The sequence below is a fragment of the Gouania willdenowi genome, chromosome 24 (genome assembly GCF_900634775.1).
Source record: "Gouania willdenowi chromosome 24, fGouWil2.1, whole genome shotgun sequence".
Taxonomy (NCBI): domain Eukaryota; kingdom Metazoa; phylum Chordata; class Actinopteri; order Blenniiformes; family Gobiesocidae; genus Gouania; species Gouania willdenowi.
Genome location: NC_041066.1, coordinates 12070262 through 12096108, shown reverse-complemented (window position 1 = coordinate 12096108; position 25847 = coordinate 12070262). Strand labels below are relative to the sequence as shown.

At 38.1% G+C, this 25847-nt stretch overlaps 1 protein-coding gene across 1 annotated transcript; it reads left to right on the top strand.

Annotated features, from left to right (window-relative positions):
• The first annotated feature begins 318 nt into the window (after positions 1–318).
• tshr (thyroid stimulating hormone receptor) lies at positions 319–20914 on the top strand. The gene is made up of 10 exons (XM_028439309.1): positions 319–621; positions 4472–4543; positions 5468–5542; positions 10542–10616; positions 11045–11119; positions 13880–13957; positions 14381–14449; positions 15769–15846; positions 18707–18895; positions 19471–20914. The coding sequence occupies exons 1-10, from the start codon at positions 446–448 to the stop codon at positions 20879–20881; spliced, it is 2298 nt and encodes a 765-aa protein (XP_028295110.1). The 5' UTR covers positions 319–445; the 3' UTR covers positions 20882–20914.
• Positions 20915–25847: the final 4933 nt, after the last annotated feature.

The window sequence follows — 25847 nt, the reverse complement described above, 5'->3', positions numbered from 1 at the left end:
CTTGATATCAAAAAAGTTGGGAACCACTCACTTATTAAACAAATCTGCTATATTTTCAGAATTAAAAATGAGGCATCTAAATGGTTTTGACTTTTTAGAATTTTTTTTTTGCCTTTGTTTTGTATTAAAACCAATAGTTTTATCATTAAAAAACCAGTAGTAGCAAATTTCTGCATTCCTACACAAGAGTGCCTCAGAAATCCAGCCTCCCCAGCAGCTGGAGACTACCTCCAGCCCACCACTGAGCTGCTGCTGCCCGCCCCACAGCATCACACCCAGTCATGGGGCCCTGTTGGAGCCAAACTGTGTCCACCTCTCCACTGCAGCTCTGCATTAGGGAATACTCTCTGCAAACAGGAGCCAAATATCTTTGACAGAGTGGATCTGCTGCTGCTGCTGCTGCTGCTGTGGACACCAGAAAGAGGACCACCACTGACCCTCCAGCATGGAGGTGGTAACAGCATGTGTGCTGCTGCTGTCTCTGGTCTCTCTGCACATCAGTGGAGCCTCAGAGGTCGACTCCTGCCCAGCCGTCTGTACGTGCTCCGAGTGGAACTACCACATCATCACCTGCTACGAAATCGATCATTTCCCCAGGTTTCCAGCGAGCACCAAGACTCTGTGAGTAGACGTGCATCTGTAAAAGTCATTCTGCTCCGTTTCTGACTGAAAAGTTCTCCTCAATGGTGAAAATTATGATTAATTTTCCACTGGGGACTGAATCTCTTAAGTAGTTATTCCTTTCAAAGATATTACATCTGTCAAACAAGTTGGTGAGGAAATTTCATCTCAAACTTTTTCTATTATTTATGACTGCATAACAATTGTAGAATTACCAACAATTTATCAAATAATGCATATAAAAATTCAGTCCAGTGGTCAAAAATGTCACCTCACACAAGATTGCAAAATGCTTGTTTATTATTACTGGTCTGTTACCTTAATTTATGTACTGATTTATTTGTTTAATTATTTTCTATTCAAGTTGTATTTCCATCCTTATAGCCAATCCGCACCAGACTTTAAGTTTGTTTGACTGAATATGGACCATTTTAAAAAGGAAAGCACTATTGAAAGCAAAAATGGGAAACCCAATAATATCTGTCAAGGATCAGGCAACAAAAATGTAAAACTATACTTCTACCACTGTTTTCATTCATTTGTATCTATAATAGCCTATTAATAATAGGAAAACCATCTCTACTGTTAGTGCTTCATAAGACTGCTGACAAAGCCACGTGCCTATCAGTTTACAAGCATAATATATATATATATATATATATGTATGTATGACAAGCTACAGCTACTATTATGAAATTATGTCTTTTGTTTTTCCCGCCACATAGAAATATAGACAAAGATCATAATATCTTGCAATTTGGGTTAAAAACATTGCAAAAGTTGTAAAGAAAGTTCATAAATCAGGGTTTTGACTGACCACAATTAAAGAGGTGTAACCTGATGAAGATTTTTTTGCGATGCTTCATATTAAAGAAAACGTTGGCTTAAGCCCAATAGTTAGTAGTGATTCTAAAGAGATGTGCATTATACGACTTCTGCAGCGTGATTTGAATTAACCTTTTTTAATTCTTATACTGACAAAGATTGTTAAACTCGTTGAAAACATTCTACACCATTTTTAAGGACATCCCTTTTCTTATATAGTCCACAAAAGGCTATTTTTTTCAGTGTATATGATTAATGCATGAACTGGTTTAAAAAAAAACATCTACTAGTGGTCACTAGTTTATTTCATATGTCCTCATAATGTATAGTTCTTTCTTTGTAATGTTTTACCACTGAACACTCGGAAAACGGTCAATAAACCTTGGGATGTAAATAATCAGCCAAAGAAATAAATTACCGTAAATAGATTGTGTGCGATAATGTGTTGTTGTTGTTGTTGTGCAGAGGCCTGAAGTTTTGTAATGACTTTAGACGGACCAAGATGTGAGTAAATTTGTATTACTGGCCTTTAGTTTCTCTCCTTAATAAGTGTTGACTGATAATTTATTTTATTAACCCATGCCAGCAAATGTAAAAAGGTTCTACATACTGTCTGTGCAAAAAATCTAAGATTGATGTGGAAAAATACACAATTGTAAGAGTTGTGTAAGAATGAGTGAAAACAAAATGTATATGGTGTGCATTTTTTCTTTATAGGCAGACAATAACTCTTTAAATTGGAGTATTTAGGAGAGAAAAAAGCCCAAACTGCCCGCAGTCCATCAAAAAATACATCTTTCGTTTAAAATACAGAACTAGGATTTAAACATTTACCATGATCTCTACAAACCCTAAGATTCACTTTTAAGTAACCTACAAAAACACTTGTAGTGCTGTCTTTTAGTCAGCACAAAATGAATATGTGGGGGTGTGTGGGGGTGCTTCCATGTGTCACTGAGAGTCAGTGAGGTGGAGAGGAAAGCGAACTCAGGAGCCGACGTAGCGTGACACTCGCCTGTGTCTGGACGCCGCATTCAAATACAATATTTACCTTTTGCAGCACATTTCTCAAACACGCACTGCTCCATTTGAGAATAATTAGGAGGTAAAAAAAAAAAAAAAAAGACCTCAAGGGAGAGAATGGGGGGCAAAGCAGTTCCAGTCCTAAACAAAGCTCCCAGCTCTTGGACTGGGAATTGAACGTTGGTGATATTTGTTGTCTATTGAAGGCAACTGAAAATGGGAAAAACCTAATGTTTTTTCCTTGAGTGGTACCAGCTGAGCACGTGGATCAAAGGATGAGAAAAACCAGTGGGATGTCGAACACGATGAGCTGTAACTAGAATTAATGGAAACGCTGACAGCTTTCCTGCTAACAATCAGATTAAGTAATGGAAATGGTTACAATTACATTCTGTGCTAATTTCTTTACATGTGTGAGAGAAAGCATTCTGGAATTATAACAACGTTGAGACTTGGAAGCTTCGTCACATAAAAATAAAAGCACATTTCTTTGGAGAAAGTTTGAGTTGAAAGTTGTCGCAGAACCTGTGAGTGACCATCTTCACCAGAGCATGACAAAGCCTGTGGTAAACACCACAATGCTGACACTACTCCAAAATTTGTGGCGTCTGCCCACTTCAAACTCAATCCCCAACCTGTTTGTTTTCCACGGGTTTCTATCCTAAACGACAAATTGAGGTAGTAATTTTCTCCTTAAGCTTATGAGATGGGCTCATTGGTGTTTTCTCTGCACTCTTGAGGGAAAATGCACGTTGGTTATTTGGATTTGAGTGTGGCGGGGGTGGCGGCGGCGAAGCAGCATGGCTGACTGGGGTGTTGGGTGTCAGCGTCTGCTCTGTGTCCCTTTGTTTGTTTGAATTTGTCAAATCGTGTGCGGCGGGCGGTGCTCTCGTGTCTACTGACTGACTGACTGACTGACTGACTGACACCCCCACCTCATAAGAGAAGGAATCAGTCACATGGTCCAGGTCTCACACATGTGAAGTAGTCTATTGTTCCTCTGATGGGCCAAAGGTGTATGAATGTGGTGAGCTTTCAGTGAGTCGCTGCCCGTTTCCTCAGTTGACATGCACAGATGTTGTTTGTAGCGATAGAATGCAGTGGCTGGTCATTCTTACTAGATTCATTAGATTACTGCTCTTTGTAAAGGTAAACATGCCTTCGTATCGTACACACTCATCAACGTTGCTATGCATGTGGCTAATGTTGAGGTGATAAAAGTTTTTAGACGGAACGATAAGTTTGTGAAGAAATCCTTCCGTCAAAAGCAAGGCTGAGTTTGAAATGGCATATTTCATACTATGCACTACAAACTCAATGAGTAGACTGTCTACTCTACTGAACATACAAGGTATGGTTAGGACTGTTAAGGCTCAAACATACTCGGGTGGACCTCGCGCACAACTGACTCAGAGCTTACATACTTGGGAGCACCACTGCGTAGTAGTTTTCAATTAAAATCCTGCATGTCCCATGATTCTTAGCGCTTCTCTGTAGTCCTTGCACTCCTGGGACATGTTTTAACAGTGATGCTACTGTTGTAGCTCGTCTGCCAGTCTCTCCTCTAAGCTCGCGTTCATCTCTCCTGCTCTGTTTCACCAGGAGGGTGAAATGCAGGTGGGTGTTAGATTCAGGAGCGGATTCACCAAGATCTGAAATAAAGGGTGGTAAACCAGTTGCTTCCCTAAATCCTTTGGTGACGCAGTTTCCTCACCTGCTGAGAGGAATTCACTAAGATTGCAGCAATAATTAATGCAAGTGCAGAAGTGGTGGAGACCGCCCTATTTAAATGAGCGTTTTGTAAGTGTTACGTTGAACATGGCGCGTGAAGGAGAGCTGAGTGCGCGGAAGAGAAAATATACATTTGAAGCAGCAGAATTTGAGGTGTAAGTAGAGGTGTAACCATTTGAGTAAATATGAAAAGTATTTGATTTTTAAAAACAAAATAAAAGTTACTGGAGTTATAAAATAATTGTGTTTTAATTTTTTTCATTTTACCCAGGTGGCTTTTTGATACAAACTGGCCAACTCTGTCTGCAGATGCCTTTCTCAACATGGTTAACATCACCAAAATGTGAGTACTGATTCTTCATCTAAGCTCACATTATCTCATTATTGTCCAAACGAAACCTGTCGTCTAAAACATTCCTCTCCACGTTCCAAACATCCTCTCTATCCCTTTCCCTTCTGTCTCCGACCCTGCACATCATACGCTCTCTGTTATGCATCACAACTGGGCACCTAATCACATCTGGAAGAGACGTTGCATTCCTTTATTAGGAATGTTAGTCCTTTCAACCACAGTATGGATTTAGACATTTGCTTGGAGGCTGTGCGAGTGTGGTGGTGGTTTCAGACTCTGAGTAGTGGTGGAGTTTCTGTGTGGAGGTAAAATATACACTGGTGCCCTGATTCTAAGGTGCCAAGTTGGACATCTGTGTCTTTCGTCGTGCATATATGAAGGTGGTCAGGGGGATTTGCGTAAAGCTTAAAGCACCAAACGTGATACATAAGCAGTGTTTCTTTTTCTTTGTTCATTCCTCAAGTGAACGCATACGTTAAAAAACCAATACAATGTCAGTCAAAATCTAAAGGATCACTAATTTGGGCTATGCTGAATATGTGTTAGACATCTTAGGGATCTCGCGCTGAGTTTGTGCAGTTTATTTTAAGAGCATACTTCTTACCAAGTAATAACAAATGGAAGCAGAGTGACTGATGACTAGGTAATGAATATGTGAGGTGCATACCTGTAAAATTACCCATGACTAGAGGTTTTAAAGCAAAGGCGGGCTGATAAATTCAGGAAAGAGGTGCAGACTGTGGGATCGGTTTTAGCACCACACACATTGGTTCATTTATAAAAACACGTCTCGTGTAACACTCTCCCATCGGCACAGTGCTTCCATTCTTTAAAGGTCAAGAAAAGTCGTTATTTTTATATTACAAAGACCATTTGTTCAATAGATTTGGTTTAGGCTTTGATTGTTTCTTTCAGATATATGTCAGTGGATGCGAGGCTGCAGAAGCTCGAGAGGCACTCGTTCTACGGCCTGAAGAAAATCATCCACATGTGAGTAACTACAGGAAAAGGCCACACTCTATATTGATCTTTGTCATCGATTGGGCTGTTCCACTTGCTCTCTAGAGTGAGAGGAAAAATGCTTACATTTGAACCTTTGCAAGCAGAGAAAAGAAAGAAGAAGAGCTTAGATCTCTGACGGAAGCAGGTTTATTTAATGCTTACGAAACTAGTAAAACAAGGACAGAGGCTGGTGCCTGTCACTCATGTTTCTGTTGATTGTTTAGTGCTGTAGAGATAACAGAGATGGGATTTTATTTTGTGTGCATTTATTTAATGTAATGTAAAGTACTTCTGCCTTTAAAATAAATTCCTGTAATTAAGGCTGTCACTTTAATGTGTTAATTGTGATTAATTCATTACAGGAAAAAATAATTCGCTAAAAAAAATAACGCAGATAAAGCAGAACTAAGTAACTTTTTCACCTCGTAGTCCCTGTGAGGGCAATACAAGTGTTAGTGGGGTAATTGGGGGGTCTTTCAACTCCCCCCACTGTCAATGGCCAGAAAACCGCACTTGCAACTTTCCCTGCCTCCGACCCGGTGGCAAGACGTACTGCTTTACGTCAGCCCAATAAAAACTAATGCTAGATTGCACACGATTGTCTACAAATTCACTTTTCTCAAACTTATATCATGGTGGAGCCTGCAAAAAAAAGGCAGAGAAGACCTTTGTCCGAGGAACGGAGCAACTCCATGCAGTGACAGCTCAGCACTGTCATCACGGCAACAGGCACGCACACACACTCACAACCCAGCGCTCCATCAGGCAGCACACACACAAATATCCATCCATCTATCTATTTATCTATCCATTTTCAGAGTCGCTTTGTCAGCACACAAACAAACACCTCACACACATTTCCACTCTCACTTCCGTATTACTCCCACATCATTCATTTATTTGACTTGTCTCTCTTCCTCATACTATTCACATGGTCACATGACACTATATGTGTTAAAGCACCCTTAGTGTCACTGTTGCATTAGGATTTTTCAGTGATCGGTTGCTACCGTCTTGGGAGATAAAGGTGCGCAATTGCGCATGTAGCTGTGGGGTGGGGCAGGCGGCGGGGGGTGCTGAGTTTTTACGACAGTGACATAACCAAAAGGTACCTTTAGAGGGAGCGCTGAGTGCAAGTAACTTAGTTCTGCTTTAATCGCCTTTGTTTTAGCACTAGAACAGTGTGGAACCTTCACATTTCAAGAGTTCCTGGTATACTCATAATACTGATGCATAAACTACAACACAAGATGGGAGCTTGCCAAACTGCTCAACTTAGTTTGCATTAATTTTGGCTTTTAAAAACACTGGATGGAAAACTGAAGCCTAATTGTGTGCATATTGTGCAAAAAAGAGTTTGCTTTATCACCAGAGCTTTGCAGCCTTCGCTACCGCCTCAATGCTAAACATGTAGCAGTTAGCGCGGACACTCGGACAGTGCTAACCGCAACATGCTGCAAAGACGACGTGTCTGACAAATGAACAAACTCACTGGATAAATATTATCTGAAGGCGAGAAAAAGCAACAAATTCAGTGTCAAAAAAATGTTCTTACTGTTTATGATGTGTGAACTTATAGCATTACATATTATGTTTTATTTTATTTGTGTTTTCTATTATTTTGAGATTGACAAATGTACACAGCAATATGACACGCAGTCCTTGGGACTATAGTCTCAAATACAGAGGAATATAAATAGCTATGCCTGCATCTGTTCCAGTCTGTTAAAAACAAACAATAAATGACTTTATGAAGCCACTTTGTTATATATAAATGTTTTGATCTGCCACAATAATGTAATTTAAATGAAAATACTTCAAGTTGAGGATGTTTCTCAGCAATTTTTAGGTGCAATTAAAAAAAAATGAATTAGATTAATTAATTACAGAGCATGTATAATTAATCACACCTTTTTTAATCTCTTGACAGCACTACCTGTAATAAAACATAAGAAACAATACCTCATGAGTACATGTATACCATTAGTTTTTGACATTTTTTAACACAAAAAAGTAATCATTTGTATATTTTCAGAAATTTCATAGATGTTTGTTTTATCATTTCCTTTTTATTTATTAATCTGTTTATTTTTACTATAGATTGTTTCAAAAAGAGGTCAAATCGTGCTTGGTAATTACCCTTTTTTTTCTTCTCTCTTTGGGCATAAAGAGATAATATTTTGAGTTTGTTTTTTTTTTTTAATGTCAAACAGTAATTTTTGAATACAAACTTCATGTATAGTTGTGTAAGATTTTAAAGTCAAAGTATGGTCACTAGGATTAACACTCAAATAATTATGAATAAATGTTGTCTAATTCAGGAAAGAAGTATAGAAAGGCACTGGAAAAAAGATGGCGTTTTTAAAAATGTTATCCTTTATTTAAATTTAACACATTCAGTTGTGATTAGTACGGCTTTTTCTTTGATGGCGAGGATTAGCTGACGGCCTGAACTTCTACAGTTAAAGGTTGGAGACGTTTGATGAAAAAAAAAGAAATTTTCTCAAAATAATCCTCACAAATTATTCACAAAACTCGTCGGTGTAGAGAGTTAAAAAACAACTTATTTGGTAGAGAAAGACTTCTGGTTTAATCATGGTCAAGGTTAAGCTCTCTGTGTTGAGCTACGTTAGCCTAGCCTAATGGAAAGTCTACATTAGCTTAGCCTACTGATGTTTCACAGAGGTTAGCATTTCTCTCTAGCATACGTTTTCAAATGAAAAGAAAGTTAACTTTTAACTTGTGTGAGGGTAACAAACCAGGCTGTAGTTAGGTTAAGATTCAAAAGACTCATTAGTTTGAGTTTCCATTGTTTAGCATTAATATTCCGTAAATTTAACCCAGGCTTAAGCCAAAATAGAAAAATAGTGATATTAAATTAAAAATTGCTAGGCTAAATCCACTTTACCTCTTCAGTCATCTTCCCTGGGCTCTACCTCAGGGGAAATAAACTAGCAAAGTGCAATTTATTCCTAATTATGGGGAACGATTTGCAGCAGAGCCTTGTGGCGGACCACACAGTCTCTGACGAAACACTTCCCAGCCTTATATATATTACTAAAACCTGCATTCACTGTGTGAATAATCTCCTCCGTGCCACAGTATCCAGACAACACATCGCTTTGCAGGCGTTCAATTTGTCCTTACTCAATAATAGGAGCATATGTAGCCGTCTGAGACGCCAACTGTGATCAACAGCTACAGAAATTACTTGGCGTGGCTTGATGCATCATTTGGCTGTCAATGCTCTCCTAATTACTTCGCTCGTTTCTTATGAGCAGCGTAAACTCATGAAAAAAAAAAAAAAACCCAGACAGAAGCGATAATTCAAGCAGCACTCTGAGGACTGTATTTGTGTTCCTGGGCTGTATTTTGGATCTCAAGGGGCTATTTGCCACTGATTGGTGTGGTGTAGTGCCATAAATTAGATAATGGCATCTCGCTCAGGTTTCCTTCAGGGTCAGACAGACAGACACAAATTAATGCCGTGCTTCCTGTTGGCTGCTTTAGCTCGACAGCAGCTGTGGATCAAGGACTCGCAGTCGGAGCCGCAAAATTTAAAAGGGGTTGGATGAAGTTAAAACTGTGCCACTGTCAAATGAAATCTGCAAAGCCTTAAATAGTCTAGGGCAGGGGTCTGCAACCCGTGGCTCTGGAGCCTAATGTGGCTCTTTGACTCTTTTGCAATGGCTCCCTTTAGCTTAAAAAAAACTATTGAAATAAAATTGTTTTTTTTGTTTTTTTTACAGAGGCTATTAATGATTAATGACAAATGAAATCAAGATATAACAATTTGTTAACCTAAAATATATCACGTTGCGCGATGACTTGGCCACCTTCCTACTTCACCTCCTGCAACAATCAAATCAAATTAAATCAAACATTATTCTATATAATTTTACTTGTATAGAATTTAATACACTGTATTGTCTTCATTGAGAAGGTATTTTTTTTGGCTCCAGGAGGACTTTAATCCAGGTGAGATGACATAAAATGGCTCCTTTGAGAGTAAAGGTTGCAGACCACTGGTCTCGGGACTATAATATGTTGTTGTTTGTAATACTATAGTCTTCTAAATTGGTAGGTGTGGAAATTAGTTTTTGTTGGTGTTTGTCGGTTAAAAACCAAGAATAGCCAAAGGATTACCTATTGGCTTTATTTTGTATGTGAATTAAAAAAATGTGTCAAACTCATGGCCCAGGGGCCAAATCCGGCCCTGTGGAGCATCTAATTCGGCCCGCAGGGGAAAGTAAAAATGACAGAAAAAAAATGAATCATTGTGTAAATGAAACTCAACATTATTTGAAGGGGCTCACAGTTTTACCGATGCTTATATTGCATGATTGCAGTCATTTTTAATGTTAAACTGTTGGAAAAACACAAAATCCTTCAATTTTCCTCAAATATTTCCCTTAATATACTTGTATTTATCTGTACATTTGTGTTTTTGTACATGTGTATTATTTTATTACTTTTTTCCAAGAGGTGTGCACTTGTAATGAATCCTTATTTAATTAACAATATTTAATTTTATTATGTACATTTTCTTTTCTTTCTTTTCGTGTTTGTTCTTTTCATTCAATATTCTGGAGCATCTGTAAAAAAAACAACCTATATACTCCTGGGATACATAAAGTATACCTGATTCTGATTATTTAAAGAGAATTAGGTCACAAAATCTAGGAAATTTAAAGTAAAGATTGTCCTTATTGGGACTGATAACCACACTTATTGCTTAGATATTGTCAGTTTCTTACAACTAAATAACCTCTGCCTCTAAAGCCTAAAACACCTTCTTATATGAGTCGTATTATAAAATAATAAATGTTTGAATTCACCACAACAAGTGATGTACATTAAGCAAAGATTTGAACACCTCTCCTTTGACAGTTTTTTTTTTTTATATATATATCATATATATGCATCAAGTGTTTCTGAATCATATATAATGTTAATAGGAGGCACTCTTTTGGCTTTGTGTTTACAGAGAAATACAAAACGTCAAAAGTCTGACATACATTGATCCAGAAGCCTTCAAACAACTACCAAGTCTAAAGTATTTGTGAGTATTTTTATCGGTTGCCTTTTGTCTTGTTTAAGTCCAAACATAAAAGATTGATTTATTTTTACGTGCATCTATTAAGTCTCTATTGAAAAGTTTGTTTAAATGCCAAATGTGACTCATGCTTTGGTTTGAGTCTGATGAAGTTTTACAGTTTTACAAATTAAATGCCAACCATAAATTAGTTTGACTTTTAGTCGACAGCATTTAGTCGTATTTTCCCTCACAGTCTACAAAAATCTAATACATTAATGATGCCATCACTGGTTGAGCCCAAACATGCCCAAATCTGACTGGAGCTGTACAAGCTGGGTATTGAAGAACTGTAGCTGTAGAAAGCTAATGTAACATTCATTTAATATTTTGATGATCTGTTTTATGACCAAGAAGTTTAAGCTGTTTATTTATCTATATTTATTCCTTTTAAGGGGGATTGTCAACAGTGGTCTCACGTCTCTCCCTGTACTGGGAAACATCCAGTCGAGTGGTGTCCACTTCATGCTGTAAGTCATTTTCATTGTTTTGTAAAAGCTGTTGTAAAATCGGTTACATTGAACAATGATTTAGGCTACAAACAATTTTATATCAATATCAAAATGTCTTTGTCATTACAACCTTTTGCCGTCTTTGTAGATGTGTCAGTTCAAAGGTCAAAACAGACATTTTTAATACAATATTGATAAATCGTTTGTTCATTATAATCATTTGCTACAATTTAGGAAGTCAGGAGGGGTGTTTGACAAATACGGCCTCAATAGTTTAAATTCACAAACTGTATCTGTTAGTGTCAGCAAACACACAAAGAGCAAAAACCTCTGCCAAGAACTGAATATCCTTTTTATCTGGATCAGTGATCCTGATAATGATACCATGATCATTCATTTTAAAGGCTTGGAAGAAATTTATATCCCCACTAATAACAATACAGTACGTCCAAAAGTAGGGATGTAACGATTCACTCAACTCCCGATATGATTAGATTCACGATACTGGGTTCACGATACGATTCTCTCATGATTTATTTTACAAAATGGGACTGTACACAAATGATGATTGAAAAATATTCCTTTATATAAAATACTGTACTATTTTCCTTTTATTTTTCATTGTCAAAAAAATCCCTTGATAAACTATCCAAAACAATGCAATTTAACTAAAAATAAATCTTGAATGAAATAAATAAAGGAATAATACAAATTAAGAAGAAGCCTATTAATTTAAATGCTGGTTCTATATTAAACAATACAAAAACTACATAATAGTTTGTTTTTTTTTTAAAAGTGCAACTGAAAATATTTTTTGTGCTTTAACAATTGGACTTTTTTTAAAAAAAAAAATTACACTATTTATGTCAGATATTTGTTTGAACCAGCAGATGGCGCTGGTAACCCAGTGGTCGGTTGCCATGCAGATATTATAGCAGTGAAGAAGAGATGCTATGCGCTAGCAGACAGAGCTAATAGGAAAACGTGATTTTTACAGATATTCACGTAATATTACAGATATTTTTTCGGTGCTAAAGGGGTAAGGAATCAATTATGAACATGTGTAAGAGTAGAAGGCGGCCAGAAAGAAAGTAGTAGCAGATTCCGCCCGCTGCCTCAGCATTTGGACAAGAGAAGGATAAATATATGTTTAAAAAAAGTACTGCGATTCAATTTTCAGAAAATCGATATCAACCGTGATACCTGTGAATCGAATTTTAACTGCCTTACGATTAATCGTTACATCTCCATATCCAAAGTATGGGCACCCCCATTTTTTCAAAAAAATAGCGACGAAACATGCAATCCAGATCCAATCCTGATGAAAGTCAGTGAGGGAATTGTGAGTTTTTCAAACCGATCCAGAATAACTACATTGATCCAGATCCTCTCCAAAACTGTTTAATGGTCTATTGTTTGGTAATATTTTGTCAAATCCATTAAGTACTTTTAACGTAATCCTGCGAACAGACAAACAAACAAATAAAATGAACCCGCGCTCGTTTAGTGCAGACTTTCGAAAACGGCCGATCGGATCCGTACGTCTCCACTGAGACACTGTTCAGAAACAAACACGGTTTTCTGAAGTATGTTGGTCAGTCTGATTGTGTGTGTGTGTGTGTGTGTGTGTAACTCTTCCAGAATGGATATTATCAGTCCTTCACAAGAATATGACAATCTAAGCAAGACAAACTTGAAAAGAGGAAGAAAACTTGGAAAAAGCTTTCCTGCAGATTACAACCTTATTATCCATTCCTTTTTTGGGAATTCACAGTGACTCAAAGTGTGGTTTCCAATTTTCACCAGCATCCCCTCCAACCTCTACCTAATTCTTAAATCACACCTAAACAAGGCTCAGTGATAAAAGATGGCTTAGGATTTGAACTCTCAATTGTTTGCTTTTCAGCATTTTCACTAGAATTTCCAGGTTGATCTGAATTCGATCTATTACGCAAATCAACACCCACTTACTCGCCTTCCTTCCTGGTGTGGTAATACTGTGTTTATAGGAAGAAACAACAATAAATGACATTTTCCCTCATTCTTCTTCACAGTTAGACAGAGGTGTAAAGAGTACTGATATATCCTACTCAAGTAGAAATACTGTTACTTGATTGAAATTGTACTCAAGTACAAGTAAAAAAAGTAGCTCAATTAAATAGCAGTTAGTACTTTAAGTAAAAGTTACTAGTTATTTTCACCATTTTTTGGTTATAAATCTTGTAACGATTCCCTTGTGTACATTAAACATCTCATGTATAAACTTAAAAAGGAAGAAACCAAATCTTAACTTAATTTATTTTCCACAAATATATCTGTATAAAATATGTTTTTTTTTTTTTTTTTAATAAAATAACAGCTATGAATTCAATTCACAGTTCTACAGTTATAAAACTGAAAAAAATAACCTTTATTCAATGTTTTATTTTGGCGTTGTGCTTTACGTTTAATCTGGTAGGTCGGCTATGATGTGATGCATTTGATTGTTGTCTGGTCGTTTCATTTTTTTGTAGTTTCACAATGTCTGTTGTTCATTTTAAAACAAAAAAGAACAATTTTTTCAGTAACAGTTGGGTGTAGGAATGTAACAAATTACTTTATTTCTTTTAAAACGTACTTAAGTACAAGTAAATATACTCAAAAAGTACAAGTACCCATAAAAGCAACTCAATTACAGTAACGTGAGTACTTGTAATTCGTTACTTTCACCTCTGCAATTAGAGCTGAATTTTTACTGTTAGACTTCAATCTTGTTCTCTGCTCTGTGTCCTTTTGCAGTGATATTACTGATAATCCCTACATCGCAGAGATTCCACCCAATGCCTTCCGTGGGATCACCAGCGACAGGCTGACAGTGTGAGACATAAACACAAACATGTGCATTTACTTGAAATGACTACAAGCAAAATGTGGTCATCGCAGCTAAAGAATCAAGCATTCAGTTCTTTGATCTCAAATCCAAACCTTGACAAAGCCACACGAAAGCGTCAGAACCGAGTCATCAAACCTCGCCTTAATGGCACAGAGATATAGTAATATAGTAATATCATGAACCACAGATCGTTGTCTTGCAGAAGGCGATCTGTGTGTGGTTTGGTTTGGGAAATGTAGTGCATCCGTGCACATGCAGCCAGAATCAAACCATAATAAGGGAAGTAAGTGGACCACTTATCATTGTCACTCACGTGTAGGTGAAAGGTCAACAATTGGAAAATAGTTATATCGAGGGTTGTACTTTACATTTTGGGTAAACAACCTCCTTTTTTTTTCCTGTTTCAGCAACTTGTACGGAAACGGACTGAAGAAAATACATCACCACGCCTTTAACGGTACCAGGTTAGATCAAGTGTAAGTATTGAGTTCAAACACTGCCATAGAATGATTTATTCGAATTTGTAAATGCCAAGGACTGTAAGAAGTCTGGCTTTTTTTTGGAGAAATAAAAGCTTCATCTCCTTTTTTTTCACCCCCCCAAAAAAAACCAAGAGCCCCCGAATGTCTCGAGCTCTAGCCAACAGCTGATTAGCTGCGTTTGAAGAATGGAAACAGAAAGCTTGGACAGCTTTTCTTGGACTAAACAAAGTGTAAATTTAAAACTAATAAAGGGTCATATCTCATTTAATCTGTTCAAAAAACCTCAAAAGCTTATTGTTATACCAGAGATTGTGGGATTTTTACAACTGTGCTCTCCTGTTTGCAGCCTTAATGTGAACCCACCTGGCTGTTGAAAGAACCACAAAATCAAATAACAGCAATTCCCCCCAACTGAATATTTATGAAGCTGATTGCGCCTTTTTATGCGCTTTTGCATTCTTATGAACCCTTTTCTGTGATATTGGGTTTTATTATATCTGGTAAGCCTTTCTGAAAACCGTCAATTTTGAGGCTTTCCAATTATTCCCAAAATTACATTACGCAGCAATGGATTAAACCATTTCTGACATTTGGGATGGCGTATTTCCTTACCCAAAATTGCATGACAAAAGCACTGAGCTCAAAGTTGGGTCTCACCAGGCCTTCTCATATGTACCCAGAATGAGTCTAAGCCCAGCTCTTGATTAGCAAGTCAATGTTCTCATTGGAAAATATGTTTCGAAAAGTGAGCATCAAAAGAGAAGTATTAAGAGCTTGATTTTCTTGCATATCCAGGCATCCACAAAGAGGGGTTCAAACTTTACGTTACTGAGAAGGTCCTTTTTGTGTGTGTCAGCTATTTTTTTTTTCATGTCATCTTCCTTAGAATTCAACATCTCGTCTTTTCTTTTCAACACCAATGCTCAGCGCCGGTTCTCAAAAAAGCCCAATAAGGCCATTGGAGTGTTAGCATACGGGTGTTTGTTTTGGCTCCTGATTCAGACCGAGGGAATAAGTAATCCCCGCGCAGCGTGACTAACTCAAACACACTTCTCTCAGGTCTGTTTCCCTTATTAGATTTAAAGGATTAGAGGTGATGTGTGTTAAGGGCGCGGCTAGTTTGACGACTTTATCCACTGTATCTTACGCAGCTAATTTGAATCAAATACACAAGTGGGACATTTTTTTTCCTGTCCCGTCTCCCCCTGAAATAAGAGGAAATAAACACATGCCTGCTTTCAAACTGTCAATCTGAGTGAAACCTGGGATCATCATGTCAATGATAACACATACATTTATGCTTTCCTGTCCAGAGACCTTCACAGGAACACTCATTTAACCAAGATGGATGACTTGGCATTCGCGGGAGTCATCAGCGGGCCCATGTATCTGTACGTACCAAACATATTCCAAACTCTATCCATTTACATTGGAACGTTAAGGTGCATTGCTTCGATACGTATGTGGGGATTTTAGCACCGTCATTGGCTATTTATGATTCTGCTAATTACATAAAAACAAAAATAACTCCTAATAACTCATCTACCCTCGTGAAAAAATATGTAATTGATCAATCTGATTTTGATGAAACATTTATTGCATATTTAGGGGTTGTAGACTTGTTTCCAGGCTCCTGAGGGTAGCAACACAATAGTCAACCAGAAGGGAACAATTTTCTAACCTTACATATTTCTTTTTGGCCCTTTAGAGAGAATAATAAATATCTACAATGTAAGTGTGCAGAACCGTTTCCTCCTATATGCAGATAATGCAAAGACTCAGGGTCCCTTAGCCATTGGTCATCAAAATACATAGCAGTTTATTGTATTTTTTAGTTAGCCAAGTATTTATTGGTGCAAAGTTTCACAGTTTTAATGTTTAATATTATTAGTTTTGACCATCCCTCGATTGGTTTTGCTCTCCCCAATGCATTAACTCAGTTCATCCTCATACACTCACTGTATTTTCTTAGTATGGTACTTTGTATTAGGCAGGATATGGTGGGCAGCAAGTTTACACAAGTGTATGCAAAATGCAAAACTGGGATTGGAAGTAGTTTAATGAGGCCAACTTTACAACGTGTACAGTGCAATCATCTAATACAATACTGCTGGAATAATTGAAACAGAGCAGAATAAAGCTATTGAGGAAAATAGATGCCTGTTAGTAAAGTTAGTCAGAGGGTAGTTTTGTTATTTGAAACAAATCACTTGTCAGTTTAATGTTTGCATGGTCGAGAACAGACAAACCTGTATATTACAATGGCACACATTGTGCATTGTGTTTCCCAATAGGAGAAATTGAGTAAAAACATATAAATCGCACAGAAACATTCAAACCAACATCCACCAACACCAAAAGTGTCAAAAGCCCCAAAGGCAGATTTGTTTTTAGTGCAAAACACAGATATTAAAAACAGTTTTAAACAGATAAAAAATACCCTCTATTGTCCCTGCTGTGCATACGATTAAGCAAACCACTCACGCTGCTGCTTAGATCCAGCCACTAAATGCCAGGGAAGCTATCACATGGTTTGGATGCAGGCCTTCCTTTTTTCCCCCCGAGGAACATGTGTGAGGTCAAACTTCCTGAAATGACTAAATCAGACCAACACTTAAATGATCTGTGCAGATCTTTTATTCAGCATCACACAATGAGCCTCAAGAGAGGTAAAGAAAGCTGAGGATAGTTAATGGAGAAGAAGTGGGAGTACAGATGAAATACTGCTTCCCTTAGGTTTCAGTATTAAATAACATTAAAGCAGTGAGTCTTTACCCTTTATCTGATGGACAAAAACACACTGACTGACGTTGACATTTATACAAACTGCAACACAACAAAACAAATCAACTTTGATAACCAATCACATCGACACTAATGAGCACGTTGACTTTTGTATGCAATCCTCTTCAAATTTGATCAGCCATTAATTTGATTATAAACAGAATAAAGCACCTCTTGAATAGGGAGAGAAGGTAATCAGGAGATGAGGCACACCTGAGTGGAAACAGGAGAGATACATGCAAATGTGAATGAATTACCCAAAGACAAAGACAGGAAATTAACTCAACACATACTAACTTATGACAAACAAACTAAAGCAAATAAACGCCTAAATGAAGAAGCACACCGGTGCTTGAACTCACAACCTGCCATACAGAAGACAGAAACCAAATACCTGTGCCACTTTGTAGGAAAAAATTAACGCAAAAACCATCCACGTAACCCTAGACCATTAAAGACCATTAGCATTGTTTATGGTCAAGAAGTGTGCAAAAAGATAATGCAAAAAACAAACTAACATTGGAACACATTGAATAACATCATGTCCACCGTCACAAATTTGCTCATGGCATTGTTTCCTCACATTTTCGAGCTAAATGCTATTGGCCGTTGAGCGTGTGCTCATCTAGATAAGTGCAGTGCAGTTATAGTAAAGGATAATCCAAAAAGTGCTCAGTCATTTCACAATTTGTGAGCTCAGCAATACATGTACAGTATTTCTGTGGAATATAATTGTGTGTTTCCAACTTATCGTACTACCCGAGAACATGTTGGATCGCCAACGTACTGTATTATCGTGATCCTGCTTGTGCCATGTGTCAGCCTTTGAGGACGGACTATTCCAAGGTCAAGCAAATGTCTAAATCCAATATCCCAACACCCATAATGTGAATTCCAGATATGTATTACAGTGTAAATGTGCTTTTGGAAAATGTTAAATCCATAAATTATAGCCTCTATCACCTTATTGCTAAGGCTGATACTTCCTGTTAATGTGTGTGCAAACTCCTGTGGGACAGATGGATTAAATTCTACATAAAAATTCTGCAAGTTATTGGAATAAAAGTCAATTTCCACATTTGCAGAACACCCTCTTTAGAACATGCCTTTCACAATAAGAGCCCTCGACATGGGCTATACACTTAAACGTTAAGTATACAATAATTTTACAAATGCGCATGAAAGACCACGTTTATTATTTCAAGCTAAAATCTGCGTCTCTAAAACTAAAGGAAATACTTCCATGTTCGGTTTTGTCCCCAAAACTTATTTGGATTCAGTGGTGCAATAGTTTTGCTTACAACAAAATGCAAAGGCATGATTTTACGGGTCAACTTAAAAGGGAATTATTTTTTCTCTATGCGCACCCTATAGTCTGCCTCTATGAAAAACAAAAACAAATGTACCTGTATGGTCTTTTACATTTATGCCCTTTATTCTCTCCTTAACTTTCTTCCTGTCATTCAGAGATGTGTCCCAGACAGCCATCACCTCCCTTCCCACTACAGGCCTGGATGATCTCCGGAAGCTGCAAGCTCATAACGTTTTTGCGCTCAAGAAACTTCCGCCTATAATGACCTTCAAAGACCTCACAGACGCCAATTTGACATACCCGAGCCACTGCTGCGCCTTCAAAGACTTCAAAAAGCAGCAAAGGTGAGCTTCAGCCAAGTCCCTAACGATTTGTTTAATAACCAGAAGGACCACGAATGATGAAGACACATCAGAATGCATGTGTATGACTGTATGTAATCTGTGTATTTGAATCACCCACCACAGTGAGTGCTGGCAGCTGGGCTTTTAAGGAGTTGATTTTGGCGGGGATTGAATCAACTCGCTGATGTGTTTATGTCCAACTTCTTACTGTGCAGCCATAATTACTGTCACTCACTGCTGTTTTTGTAACAAGAAAGCTAAGCAAGAATCATAGACTCTTAAAACAGGATTTCCTTTTCTTCGTAAGATAACTGCATCAAAACATTGACGTAGTTATCTTAAGAAAAAGAAAACTCCATGTATTGAGGGGTTTTGAGCTCACAGGATGAGACCTAAGAGTGGGTTGTGAACCTGTTTTAGAGGATTGCAGAAATAAATAACAGGTGTGATGTGTTTATGTAGCACAGTAATATCTTATCTTTCCTCTAACAAGAGGTGGCATTACATGTTTTTCTTCAAAGCATAACGTTTTTTGCGGTTTACTGATTTACCGTTTACTATTTTGTGTTTTTCAGCTACTTGAAGTTGCGCTTATGTAAGCTGCTAGCATCAAACTACCGGCATCACAAACGCTCTGTGGGGCCACTCCGCATGCCTTTGCTCCAAAGGGACAGTGTCTTGGAAACATTCGCCGACCAGGAGCCAGACGATGAAGGTCACAGTGACGCCCAGCAAGACTGGAGGAGGGCCGACTATCCCAGCAGTCTTCACTTCCACGCATTCTTTGGAGGCCAACCAGACGAGGATGTGGGTTTTGGCGACATCCTCAAGAACCCTCAGGAGGACAACAGCCAAGGCTTTGAAGATGAATCTGAATATGAGATATGTAATGACGGAGAGGAGGTGGCGTGTGCACCGGTGCCCGATGAATTCAACCCATGCGAGGACATCATGGGTTTCAGCTTCCTGCGTGTGTCTGTGTGGTTTGTCAGTTTGTTGGCTGTTCTGGGAAACATGGTGGTTTTACTGGTGCTCCTCACCAGCCACTATAAGCTCTCAGTCTCACGGTTCCTCATGTGCCACCTAGCCTTTGCAGACCTTTGCATGGGGATTTATCTCCTCCTCATTGCCTCTGTAGACCTCCACACCAGAACTGAGTATTTTAACTATGCCATAGACTGGCAGACTGGCCCAGGGTGTGGATTGGCAGGGTTTTTCACCGTCTTTGCCAGTGAACTGTCCGTCTACACATTGACGGTGATCACTCTTGAGAGGTGGTACGCCATCACCTTTGCCATGAGGCTGGATCGTAAGCTGCGTCTGCAGCACGCAGCAGCTGTGATGTTGGGTGGTTGGGTCTTCTGTCTCATCATGGCTCTGCTCCCATTGGTCGGTGTGAGCAGCTTCCAGAAGGTCAGCATCTGTCTTCCAATGGACACTCAGGCTACAGCGGCTCAGGTGTACATCATGTCGGTGCTTGTCCTCAATACCTTGGCATTTTTTGTTATCTGTGGTTGCTACGTCAAAATCTACTGCACCGTGCACAACCCGCACTACCGTTCTGGATCCAAAGACACCAACATCGCTAAGCGCATGGCTGTGCTCATCTTTACAGATTTCTTGTGCATGGCACCTATTTCCTTCTACGCAATGTCAGCCGTCCTCGATCGTCCCCTTATCACCGTCTCCAACTCCAAGATTTTATTGGTACTTTTCTACCCTCTTAATTCCTGTGCAAACCCATTTCTGTATGCCATCTTCACCAAGGCCTTCAGGGGAGATGTGTTCATCCTCCTCAGTAAGGTAGGCCTTTGTCAGCAAAGAGCTCAGCTCTTCAGAGGTCAGACTGTCTCATCAAAAGGCAGCAGTGGGACATCACAGGTCCGTAGAGACAAAGCTCGAAAAGCCAGCAGCATAAGGCAGGAGGAGGTGCCCATCCAACTGAAGAAGTTCTCACGACTTGCCTGCCACCAAGACTGCAGCTAACAGGCAAGACCAGGAAGTAAGGCCCAGAATGAACACGTGGGGTGAACGCAACTGTGAGATCTGTTCGGATCTTTAAAGCGAGGGTGAAGCGTTCTTTACCCAGCCATGCTCAGCCATTTCCACAGTTTTAGCTGTGCTGTTTAACGGTTCCAGCTGTGGGAAGAGATCAAGTGACAATGAAAGATGAGCCTGACTTAAACTCATTGAAACCTGTGGAAAACGGTGAAGCTAGAAGTACAAACACTTTTTTGTAGTTAATAATCAAAAGTATATATATTTTATCTGTGGACAGCCTGTTGGCTTGATTCCATTCAGCTGTCTTTACTATTTGCAAGTCTATAATCGCAACAGTGACCTCTAATATTAGTATTACATTAGATAATTGTTAAATAAATAAATAAGAGTTTAGACCAGTGAATCCCAATGTGTAGGCTGCAGTTCCCTGGTGGGTACTGAAGGTACTTTAATGAGGGCCACAAGAGAGAAACTACTCAGAAATATACACAGATAAATGCATATGTCAGCAAAACATGTTGGATTTTTAGGTGAGCTGTCTTGAGCCAGTTGAGACACAAGATGGGTAAAAAAAACAGATGCTTTGTACACTTCGTAGAGTCAAGTACTGCTAAACACTTGACCGATACAGACATCGACCATGAGTGTTTTTAAAGCAAAACTCCTGCACTAAAGTGATTAGTCATTCAGCAAGAAATGTGCCTACTATTGAACCAAATGGTTATGGTTCTTTTAGAGATCCTTTGTCATTATGTGTATATAATGAGAACCTAGTACATGGTATTTTGACTACATTTATTGTGTGTATGTATAATAATTATAGATGTGGTGATCTTAAAGGTTTTCTGTTTTTATTGTTACCTTTAGGCAGAAGTTGCTGTTTTTACAGTGAGTTTTTGAATAGTCTGCTTCTACTCTCATAGTTAAGTATGCAAAGAGCTGAGAACAAATACAAAGTGAGACGCTTGTGAGTTCCACGGCCGTAACTGATGAGATACAGCGCTATTATTATGCACTAAGAGACACCTTTTTCCAACGGTAACTCAACATCTGGTTAGCATTTCATTTGTTAAGTGACATTCCATGAAAAAACACAGAAGAACTTCTATTTTGTTCTCTAAATATATGACCGAGTTGTTGCTGCAGTCCCAAGTTCCTTTCAGCGATTTGAGGCATTTTAAAGCATCCATGCTTTTGAGTCAAAACCTCACATTTATCTGTTTAAAGATGAGAACACATGAAGAGTGGTAACTTTTTTTCCACTTGACTCTCAGAATAAACAAATAATGCGATTTAGACTTGAATGCTTTTCACAGCTTCGTGTCCATCTCATCCAACCACCCATTCCCAACAAGTCAATTGTGAATCCTCCAAATGCAAAGCATACAGAGCAGGAGCACGATGTGCCAGGCTGCCTTAGAGAGGGCCTCCTGCCTTCCACTGCCAGTTCATTTTAACTCACAGTTTTCAAAATGTGTGTGTCAAGGCTGATCAAAATCAAAGTCGCGGCACTTTTCCGAGGAGGCCTGGGCGAGCACAACAATTTGAGATTGTGGCACGTTTCTCCAAGTGTGCGCTCATAACTTACAAGAAACCATCAAGTCTTTTCCAAGACTGAGCTGAATTGATGTTGGCAGGTAGACAAATAGACTCCGAGCTTCCTCATATGAATCGGGGTAAAAAGAAACGTGCGTACAAGCACAGGTTGGACCGAATCATTAAAAAGACTTGACACTGAAACAGGTCGTTCTCACAGAGTTTAAGAGAAAACATGAAGTACGTAATCAGCAGAAAAAGTTTGTTTAGGTCCTCTCGAAAAGTCAAGCACGTAAAACAACTTGAATGACAAGCAGAGCGAGCCACAGAGTTCTGGAGTTTCTGTTGCGCAGTTTCACTTGTTCCGACTAAATGAAACAAGTCAACCATTGCATTTCAAATAAACTTATGACAATTACGGGATGTTCTGTTTTATGTAACCCATTGATTTTCAATGTGTCAACTGTTTTCAACTCATGGGCCCTAAAGATTGGGCCTTAAGTTGTTTAGCAATGGAGATTGGAAATACTCTAATCATATAAAGACACACGATTCATGTTTTTATCAAAAAGTGTTCAAATCTGATTGTTCAAGGTGTGAGATCCTTTATGTATCTGACCTATGTTCATCAGAGTTTAGGTTGTGAGGCCTTGAATTTCCCTCATGAATGTAAATAAGTCATTTTGGTAACCAACATTTTTGTGGGGCATGTATGAACACCCTGCACGACAATCCATAAATAGACATAATATATTATTAATAGAAACAGAGAAATAACTGTACAAAAATAAGTTGCACAACTAGAATTAGTAGTGTGTATCAATAGCAAAACAATATATAGAGAGTGTGTCCTTGAGGGACTTAATCTGATGAAAATACATTTAAAAGTGCTACATTTAAAAGGTTATGTGCCTTTTTGTGTGTGTGTGTGTGTGTGTGTGTGTGTGTGTGTGTGTGTGTGTGTGTGTGTGTGTGTGTGTGTGTGGTTATGTGCCTTTAAAATGCACTTGGGTGTTATAATGTGCAAATGTAAATATAAGTAATGTAAAAAATTGTTGAAAATGTTTTTTCAGCCCATCTGTTTTAAGATTGAAAAATATTTGTTTAAAAAAAGTAATTAAATATATGACTTTGCATTCATACATTAGCCTACAGATGTTTATGTTGGTAATTGGTTTTACTTTGATTTGAATTCCATGCAGCTCTTAAATGGAAATCTGCTTGCCACCTTAACTCTCGAGGCAGTATTTGGGAAAATGTCGACACATGCTAATGCTACATGACAGTCCGTAGAGGAGAACCGCTCCCTGTGCAGCTATAAAGGGCTCATTGTGAGTGACTGAAATAGACTGATTCTTAGTTCCTCTTCTGCTAATAGATTAGTATAAATCTTACACACGGGATCCTTTCAGTGCTTTGAGAGCTGAGGTTGGAGGTGAGAGGAGCTAAGTGCTAGCACGTATACTTGCAAAACACTGTTTATGCTCAACTGACTCAAAAATCCACTACAGACTAAAGGGAATAGAACAGAAACTACATTTGCAAATCTGATTACATCAAAAATCTACACATGAAGCTGGTTGTGGTTTAATGAAAGCAAAAAGCAGCAGCTAGGCCATGACTCAACAATTTCAGTGTGTTTTAGGGGATTTATTTGCAAATATGAGTAACGAAAGTGAAGTATTGCTACACCCAATTTTTCCAACACCTGAACACAACTCGTTGAAAATAGGTTTAATGCTACATTAGTTCAAACTATCGTATATCTATGATTAGGGTGACCAGATGCCTCGATTTAGCCAGGACAGTCCCAGTTTTCAGAGTTGTCGTGGTCATTTTCTCCCAAATCATTGATTTGTCCCGGTTTTTCGCAAACTCAGTCCATTTTGTCTCGTTTATTATTGCCGCTAATAGAAAACACTAAAAACTTGATCTTTGTCAACTTTTTTGTTGTTTTTTTTTACTGGTGGCCACTTTAAATTTGGTTCAGCCGTTGCAATAACGTAATTAATGTGACCTTTTTTCTTTACAAATAAAACCATATGCAAATAGTTTCGTTTCGCTTTGTTAAAATTACTGTCCCGGTTTTCAGTTCTAAAAATCTGGTCAGCCTAGAGTCCAGTATATTTATTGTTGAGAACACCCCTAATTTAAAAAAAAGAAAAGTAAAGAAAAGCAAAACGTGTTCCCTGCACAATATCATCTGTCTACTGCAACAGCAACATTTTTTTTGAGGTTTTCTGGAAGTCTTGGCGATTTTAGAATCAGCTAAGTGGAAGTCACTTGTTGGAAGCGCGTCCCACTTCCAGAAATATGCTTAAAAAAAAATTATCCAGTGAAAAAGCTTTATGTATGTTGCCACATGGGAAAGGAAAGTGGAAATAAGCCATTGATAAGTGCTTGTGCAAAACTTGTTTATAAGGTGAAGTTTGCACAGTATATGCTGTGTTGGATTACTGAATGTAAACAAGCTGGTATGTGCTTAACATTTGGATAATATTCAAGTCAAATACAGTGAAAATTCAAGAAAACCAGAACATATGGTAAAACGACTTTATCTTTTATATTCCTGGCTGGTAGTTAAGAGGTTCAGGGTGAGCAACTAATATAAATCCATCAAGTCTTAGCAAATAGTTGATAAAGAAGTAAATATTATATATATGGAGCATTTATCTATTGAGGTGTTACTAGAATTCTCCATGAACCCTGATATTTCTGTTGGTACAATCGTAGGCTAAATGCTATGAATAAGGCAATGTTTTTAATAATTACATAGAGAAAATCAATCAATGAACCATCATTTGTTTGCTAAATAAGATGCAGTAATTGACATTCTTCTAAGCCACGTGTCAAACTAATCAGAGAATTAAACTTGTCTCACAGCAAAAAGTTGAAGTGATAGAGAATAAATCAATGTGTAAATTCAGCCAACTATTTCAATGATAGATATCCCAGCCTCCCCAAATAGAAAAATTAAATCAAACTCCACAATATCTGCAGGGCTCACAGTTTCCCAATGCTTAGTAAATCACATGATGGCAGTCATTTTTATTCTCAAATTGTTGAAAGAACTTAAAATTTTACAAAAATTATACAATTTTCCTGAAATAATTGAATGTGTCCAAATTGAATGAAAAATATTCACAAATCAAAGAATTGTAAAGACAATATCCTTCAGGGACTGACATGGTGCTTTACAAACTTTACATATCATTTTTATGTGGAAATGAAACTATTATGCAAGCTTTATTTTGAAAACTTAAAGCACTATATGCAAGGCTTGACGGTTAATATATATTCCCCTTGTATAACAAAGCGGCAGAATGAGTCCAGAGGTTCTGGAAGAAAAGACAGGGAATATGGAATTTCCATTAGAAGTGAATGGAAGCTGGATGGAGGCCCCAAACAACTCCCC